Genomic DNA, 8,366 nt, shown 5'->3' with positions numbered 1-8,366 from the left:
GGCGCCAAGGTGGCTCAAAAACGGAGGAGGTGGGCACCAGAAGGTAGGGCTTGGCTCCCAGAGGCTGTCATGATCTCGGGGTCTCACGCCTGCTTGGTCACGGGTTAGGGAAGAGAGGAAGGGTGATCCGAGGGACATGGGTTTGCGCGGAGCAGGACGGACAGATAGCGCCGGGGAGAGCCCTAGGGAGCCCTCTGGACGCTGCAGTGAGTCTTCCTCTCACCCTGGGCCCCTTAGGAATGTAATCGAGGATGCTGGCCCTGAGGCTGCTCAACGTGGTGGCCCCCGCCTACTTCCTGTGCATCTCCCTGGTGACCTTCGTGCTGCAGCTCTTCCTCTTCCTGCCTAGTATGCGTGAGGACCCCTCGGCCGCCCGGCTCTTCTCACCTGCGCTGCTCCATGGGGCATTCTTCCTGTTCCTCTCAACCAACGCCCTGGGTAATTATGTCCTGGTCATCCAGAACTCCCCAGACGACCTGGACGCCTGCCAGGGGACCGCAGCCAGGAGGGCCCTGTGCCCTCCGCCCAGCACCCACTTCTGCCGAGTGTGCGCCAGAGTCACCCTGAGGCACGACCATCACTGTTTCTTCACCGGCAACTGCATCGGTAGCAGGAACATGCGCAACTTCATCCTGTTCTGCCTCTACACCTCCCTGGCCTGCCTCTACTCCATGGTGGCCGGCGTGGCCTACATCTCCGCAGTCCTCTCCATCTCCTTCGCCCACCCCCTGGCCTTCCTCACGCTCCTTCCCACCTCCATCAGCCAGTTCTTCTCCGGTGAGTGGGCCTTGGCAGGCAGGTTGGGCCCTATGCAAGGACCTCCTACCTCAACCCCAAGTTGGCCAGGTGTAGCAAATACAGGATGCCCAATTAAATTGTAATTTCAGATAAACTATGCATAACTATTTAATATAAGTATTTCCTGAATATTGCAGGGGACATACTTACACTAAATTTTTTTAGTTATCTATTTGAAATTCAGACTAACTGGGCATGCTGTATGTCACCTGGCAACCTCCCTCCCCACCCCCATCCTCATTCATCTTCTCCTCGTTGCTCACCACTGTCCATTTGCTCATAGAATGGTGGCAAACCAGGCAATACACCTGCCCTGTGCCAGGAGGGGCTGATTGCTGGCCATCCCTCCGTGCAGCCTGCGAGGTACCCCCATGCTATGGCCTTCCTCTGCCTGGACCCCAATCCTGCTCACACATTCCTCCGAGGACTTTGCCCTCCAAAGGTCTTGCTGATCAACCACAGTGAGGTCGACCAGGGTGCCGGGCCAGTCCCGACAGAAGGCTAACCCTCGCCCTCCTACCCACTATATTTGACCCCCTCCAGGTTGTTCTCCGGTCTGCAGGTGGCTCAGAGAAAGGAACACCCTGGTTGGAGATGCAGCCATATTTAAGGACTCCATCTTCACACCACAGAGCCACGGGACTGGTGTGGGATCTGACCCTCCAGGAGGCTCTTACACTTGCAGGAGCCAGGCATGTAGACCTTCACACTGGGGCTCAGCTATGCCCCCCGGTGAGGACTGTGCTTTATATAGCATACCCCAAGGAGAGTGGGGTACCAGGCCCAGAGGGACCTGGTTCCTGGTGGCAGGAACCAGCCCTTGAAACCAGCCAGGAACCACCCTACCTGGCCGTGAAACTTGCCCCTACCTCATTTCCTTCACTCCACCTACCCTGGCCTTTGACTCTGACTGACTTGGCTCTTACAATTAGTAGCATGCACACATGGACACGTAGCTGTGCGTGTGTGATGTTATCTCCATTCCTCATGAAGAAACTGAGGCTCAGATGGGGTTAAATGGCTGCCCAGGATCTTACTACTTCCTGGCAGCAGCCTCTGGCTTGCCTCCCAGGTCTTTAGACAACGCACAGCAGCAGAGGGAATGCAGCATGTTTCATACCCCGTTGACCTTTCAGGGACAAAAAAGACAGGGTGCAGCTTCTTCCACTGAGAACCCCAAATTGTCTTGATATGCCTGGGCTGGACATTCATAAAATTCTGCCTCACTCTGGGGGAAGCCATCGTTTTGGTCTTTGTTGGGGCCTCAGCCCAGTCCTCTGCAGGCGTAAAACTTTGTGCCATTTGGCAGTAGGAACACAGAGACCCTGGAAGAAGGACCCAGCTATGAGGGTTGCCTTGAGGGCTGGTGGTTGAGCTGGGCCCAGAACTCAGAGCTCTCGGACCTTCTGGATCCTGGCGCCAGCATAGGAGGCTGCTGGGACTGAAATAACCAGGACGGGGGAGGGTAAGTGGGCGGGCTAGGGGGTGGAGTGTGACACCGGCAGGTGGAGAGACGAGGAGAGCCAGAGAGACTGATTACACTTTCTTTTCCAAGTAGTTTCATCACATAAAAATGGGTGCTTCCAAAGAGAGGATCTTGAAATGGTTTGATTTAAGTCTGGGCTTGAGGCCTGTCCATATGTGCTAGGTTTGGGTGGGAGACAGGAAGGTAAAGAAGAGGAACCTCTTGCTTTGATCTGATAGGGGAACAGAGCCAGTCAGTGCCTATCTTGGGGTCCAGATCCCTATTCTAGCAGAAACATGAGTCCCACTATCTTTTACCTCCTCACCAGACCCACTAGGAAAAGGAGGCCAAGATTTCTTTTTCTTTTTCTTTTTATTATTTGGCTGCATTGGGTCTTAGCTGCGGCACACAGGATCTTCATTGTCGCATGCGGGATCTTTTGTTGCGGTTCATGGGCTCTTCGCTGCGGCGCGTGAGCTTCTTTCTAGTTGTGGTGCTCGGGCTCCAGGGCGCGCGGGCTCGTTAGCTGTGGTGCGGGGGCTCTCTAGTTGTCCCGCGGGCTCTAGAGTGCATGGGCTTAGTTGCCCCATGGCATGTGGGATCTTAGTTCCCCGATCAGGGATCAAACCCACATCCCCTGCACTGGAAGGCAGATGCCTAACCACTGGACCACCAGGGAAGTCCCGAGGCCATGATTTCTAATCTCCAACTCTCCCATCTCATCTTCCTCCTTTGCCGGCCTTTCATCTTTCCCCTTGGCAGCCCTTCTCTCGCCTGCCCTGACACACACCTCACCTGTTCAGCTTCTCCCTTCCTGTCCCTTCTCCCTCTCTTCTCAACCCAAACGGTTGAGGGCACCGCCCTCTCATCTGCTCTGGAGGCCAGGTGCACAGGAGGGTGTAAAAAGGGGCAAGTCGTTGGCTAGATTGAGCTGTTCCCAACTGTGGCACTGCCCCTAAGGCAGATCTGCCACCAGAGCACGGGATGGCTGTGTGTGGGCCCCGGGAGCCAGAAGTGGGAGGGGTCTTCTGGCGGCTGTACCCACATGCCCCCCATTGATGCCAGAGAGGAAGGAGACTGGCCAGTTAGACTTTAGAAGCTGTTCTTTCTTTTGGCTTCGTGGGACCAGTACAGGTTGTGTCACTTCTCTGAGCCTCATTCTTCTCATCTGGGAAATGGAGGTGACACCATCTGACCTGTGTCATGGCATTCGGAAAAGTACGCCAGTGTGGTGGGTGCCAGAAAGTCCAGTAGAAGGGAAAAGGGGTTAATATTTGTTGAGCAAATATTATGTGCTAACCACTGTGCAGGTCTCATTTCATCCAATCCTCAGGACAAGTTTTTGAGGTAGGTATTATTATATCATTTTGAAAGACTCAGCAACCAAAGGCTTAACAAGGTTAAGTTGCTTTGAAAGCACACAGCTAGTATGAGCCCAGCCCAAGCTTTGGACTCAGAGCTGCTAGCCTCCAGAGCCCACATTCTTCCCGCAATACTGCCTCTCTGAAGTTGCTTCTTGATGAATGAGCCACTTTGGGAGGGAGAGAGCTTCTTATCCCAGGATGTATATTAAAGATGCTGGGTGATGATCTGTCAGAGGTGCTATAGGTGCTCGGTGGAAAGCCGGGGTGGAATGATTGGATGGTGTGACCCTTCAGGCCCATTAGGAAAATTCTGTGATTTTCTAAAAAAGCAGAACTACTATTAAATAGTTCAGAGGAGCTGAGGCAGCCAGGCTAGGCAGCTTCAAACACTTTGAGAGAAAGCATGTCCCTAGAATAGCCTTTTGTAGCTGCTGCAAGGGGCCGGGGAAAGGCCACAAGGTCTTTTCTGCATGCCTTGATTTAGCGCCAGAAAAAAAGAGACTGTGGAAAACAGCTTCCATCAGCCCAGGCTTGTCCCTGAGGCTGAGTTGCAAGGCAGGCTTGCGCTTGACAGCTCTGATGTTTGCACATCCCAGCTTGAAGGCCATCTTTGCCTGTAGCATTCCTGCACCCCAGAGGGCACCATGGTCCCAGGATCCTTCATCCTGCACATGGCTGCCTGAGCTAACCTGTGCTGACAAGGAAGAAGTGGGTCAGAGGCATGGCACAGCCCAAGGTAAGCCCTGTCCCGTTGCTGCCCCCTGCCCCCCGTGCAAGCCAGCTGGACTGAACTTTCCATCCCCCGGGCAGCAGGACTTTATTTGTCCCCAAGTTTGCAAAGAGAAACCTGCTATCAAAGCTCCTAGGGCTGAGGGCAAGAGCGGGATGCTAATGAGCAAACCTGAATCGTATCCACATCCTCCTGGCCACTGAGTCCACCATTGCTCAGATTGGAAAAGTTTTTTTTTTAGTTTATTTATTTGATTGCGCTGGGTCTTAGTTGCGACAGGTTGGCTCCTTAGTTGAGTCTCACAGGCTGCTTAATTGCGGCATGTCAACTCTTACTTGTGGCATGCATGTGGGATCTACTTCCCTGACCAGGGATCGAACCCGGGCTCCCTGCATAGGGAGAGTGAAGTCTTAACCACTGCGCCACCAGGGAAGTCCCTGGAAAAGTTTTAAAAGCCCAACCCTCAGGGGTCTGGGAATGGAAACGTGGGGAGATGAGAAGAGGTCCGTGGGCGCCAGGGGAAGCTGGAGAAGGGAGGAATAGGGTTGAGATTTGCAGAGGTTGAATAGGTTGTAAGGTAGGGTCTCTGGCAGGTACCCGCATCTCACTGGAGGAAGTGATGGTGAGCTTGCCCTGCTGGAGAGAGGGGCTGAGGAGGGCTTTTGAGTTCTCTCCAGGGCCCACTGCCCTGGCTGCTGGGCAGGTCAAGGCTGCTAAAGTTGTAGCCCAGCCAGATCTCCAAGCCCTGGAAAGGAGAAGGAGAAAGCGTGATGGTCTTAAGAGCTAAATTGAGCCCCTTTTGGAGGTAGTCTCCTTACCTGTGAAGGATGCCCATCAGGGAGTGCCGCGCTGAGTGTGAACCAGAACGCTGGCCACTGCGCACACAACTTCTCTGAAGCAGGCAACCCTATGGAATCATTGTTGTTATACCCATTTTACATTATGAGCAAACTGAAGTTAAGAAACTTTTGCAAGACCACAGAGCTGGGAGATTCAAACTTAGCACGGACCGACCACCCCAGCTCGGAGGAAGAGTGGGGAATCTCTTACTCAGTGATGTTTAAACCAGTCATGGAGAGTGCTGGTTTAGAGGGGTTTAGGGAAGGTCCAGCTCAAGGCAGGGACCTAGACTGATGACCTTGGGGGCCTCTTCCAGCCTTAGCAAGCTCTGACAGGATGGCTCTGGCTGAAAGTTCCAGTGGCCATACTGTCCTCTTTTTAACATTGATGACTGAATTATCCTCTGCACTGCCTTGAAACTCGTGATTTATTCTTCTTGATGACTAGGCCCTGTTCTCCATCATGCTGTCACTTTCCCGAGTCCTCCCAGCCAGTGCTCACAGCTCCGAAGAGAAGGCACTGCAGTCTAGACAGCTGCCCAGGCACCAGCTCCCTCTCCAGGGTCCTCAGCTCGCTCCTCTCTCCTCCTGAAAAAAAACCCTTCTCCCTGTTTCTAGCCCCAAAAGAGAAGGCAGAGAGAGAGAGAGAGGTGGTATCACTGACCCTGAGGAAATGCTAGCATCTAGGCACTGCCCATAGAAGTTTCCTTTCCTTTCTCCTCCACGTCCTCAGTTCTCCTCTCTCGCCTCAGGAGCCATCAGCACTAAGAAAAAGTTAGGACAACTTGTTCCTCTCCCTCGCTGCAGAGCTGAGATGTAGCTTCAATCTCATTAATCTCCCCCCTAGTGGAAAGCGCCTGCTTGGATGGCAGTTCAGTGCGTGGCCTGGCTGTAAAATGATTCTGTTGTTTTCCCGCCCCCTGCAGGAGCTGTCCTTGGTCCTGAAATGTTCGTCATCCTCATGCTCTACCTCTGGTTTGCCATCGGCCTGGCCTGCGCCGGCTTCTGCTGCCATCAGCTGCTGTTGATCCTCCGGGGGCAGACCCGCCACCAGGCGCGGAAGGGGGTGGCAGTGAGGGCCCGGCCTTGGCGCAAGAACTTACAGGAGGTCTTCGGAAAGAGGTGGCTCCTGGGCCTGCTGGTCCCCATGTTCAATGTTGGAAGTGAGAGCTCCAAGCAGCGGGACAAGTAGCGGGCACTCCCGTCATTTCTCTCTGTGTGTGTATTGACTCCTCGTGAACATAAGACCACAACACCCTGTCTCCGCCCATGGCCCACTACAACTTTGGACTGGTAAGGTCCTAGCGTCCACCCCTGGTCTGTAACACACAGAGAACAGCGTTGGCTGGTGGATCATGACGAGGAGGGAGAATGGCCACCGAGGCACTGCTAGGTTCCCCATGAGCCAGCCTGGTGGCTGCTAGCCGTGCAGAGCCTCTGCTTTTGTTTCTTCCCCCTTGGGGTGCCTGCTCTTCCCCTCTGCCTGGTTCACCCACGCTCCACCAAGTCTCATGTCATCACTGCTATCTGCTAGAGCGTTTCCTCTCAGCCCCGTGTTAGGAGTGGGGAGTGGATTCTTGCTGCTGGTATGAAGCTCCCCAGGACCTGGAGTCTGGCAAAAACGTTTCAAATTACCATGTGTGAAAGGCACCCAAGTCAGCTCTGCCAGCTGCTAGTGAGGTTGGGAAGGGAGGGGTGTGTGTCCTCATCCCCTCTGTGGAATTTTTAACGGTGGAAGGAAAAAAGAACTCAGTAGCTTGCTGCCCAGCCCTCAAGTTGCAAGGCCCTTTCTCTGGGAGACAGCAGCCAATGGCCTGGGATTTCTAGCTGCTGTCCCCTCTCCACCCCGCCCCAGCTGGCTACCCAGTCCAATCCAGGACCTGGCTGGATGCTTCCTTTCCCTGGCACTCTTCCAGCCTTTCCCATTGGTCCCCAGCCTCTGGGTCTTTGCTAGATGCTGGGGAGGCAAGGAAGAAGAGAGAAGGAAAGGGAGATACTGATAAATGAGAGTGGTATGTGATTGCACAACCATATAGAAGGGGGCATGTGATCGTGTGTGTGTGTGTGTGTGAGAGAGAGAGAGAGAGAGAAGTGGTGAGGAATGTTGTTATGAAAATAAAGAAAGAATGGGAAGAGAGAGGGTCACACAGAGATTGGGTACTGGGATATTTGGGGACTGAGAATGAAAGGGGCAAATGGGTTCATTTCTGAAGGATATTCTAGCAGCTAAAGCTGTTCAGTGTTTGAATAGTTGCCTGGGGAGGTAGTGAGTGCCTCACAACTGGAGATATTCCAGAAGGGGCTAGGCAGTCATCTGGCAGGCATGCTGTGGAAAGAATTTCTGCACAGGGTCAGGGAAAAGAAGATCCTTTCCCACCCCAAGATGCCAGTGTCTTCTTCATGATTGCCAGGTCCAGAGGCAAGATCTGCAGGGATACCTGTGAATTATTTGCTTTCGTGGAGGATGGGGCGGGCATGGAGTGGTCTGAAAATCATGATGCAAACTTTCAGGACCCTACCCGACCACCAGGGAGATGGGACTACTAGGTATTAATGCTAGTTGAGGGGGTTGGCCTTTGAGAACAGGGAGATGGAGCAGTGTCGGGGCAGTGGTGGGGAGAGCAAAGCTGGAAAATCATGTTCAACTCTGAGGAGTGAGATTGGGAGAGTTGAGGCTCAGGAATGGGGAGACCAGAATATAGGGGTGCAATTGGGAGACCAGCCCTGACTGGCTCTGGATGAGGGCACTGCTCTGCATTCTGGGACCCAGAAGACCAGACTCCTGGGGCATATGAGGGAGTGGGGACAATACAAGTGCCCCCTCCTGACTGGGTCCCAAGGCCATTCTGCCATCCAGTCTGCTGGAGCCCACACTCTGCAGTGTCCAGCTGGTGGCCACAGTGACCCCAACCGTTGCCACACGACACTGCACAACACCTCGAGTTCTTGAGCAGAGCTTGAGAGGACTTTATCTTGGTTCTGCCTTCACGGCCCCTAGAGAACTAATGTAGTAATGGTGCCACCTGCTCATCCTTCTCCCCCTTATATTATTCATTCATTCATCCTACATGTATTTACTGAGCACCAACTATGTGCCAAGTCTCCACCAGGCACTGGTATACAGTGGTGAACAAGATGAAATCCCTGCCACCAAGAGCATCCTGTTGCTG

The 8,366-nt window shown here is 53.7% G+C and overlaps 1 protein-coding gene across 1 annotated transcript; it reads left to right on the top strand.

The window, feature by feature from the left end:
* The first annotated feature begins 251 nt into the window (after window positions 1-251).
* On the top strand, window positions 252-6,388 carry ZDHHC22 (zinc finger DHHC-type palmitoyltransferase 22). The gene is made up of 2 exons (XM_059915795.1): window positions 252-777; window positions 6,123-6,388. Exons 1-2 carry the CDS (start codon window positions 252-254, stop codon window positions 6,386-6,388), a joined length of 792 nt encoding a protein of 263 aa, XP_059771778.1.
* Window positions 6,389-8,366: the final 1,978 nt, after the last annotated feature.

This window comes from Balaenoptera ricei, chromosome 2 (genome assembly GCF_028023285.1).
Source record: "Balaenoptera ricei isolate mBalRic1 chromosome 2, mBalRic1.hap2, whole genome shotgun sequence".
NCBI lineage: Eukaryota > Metazoa > Chordata > Mammalia > Artiodactyla > Balaenopteridae > Balaenoptera > Balaenoptera ricei.
Note: the sequence above shows the minus strand (reverse complement) of the source record. Positions and strands in the feature narration are given on the sequence as shown.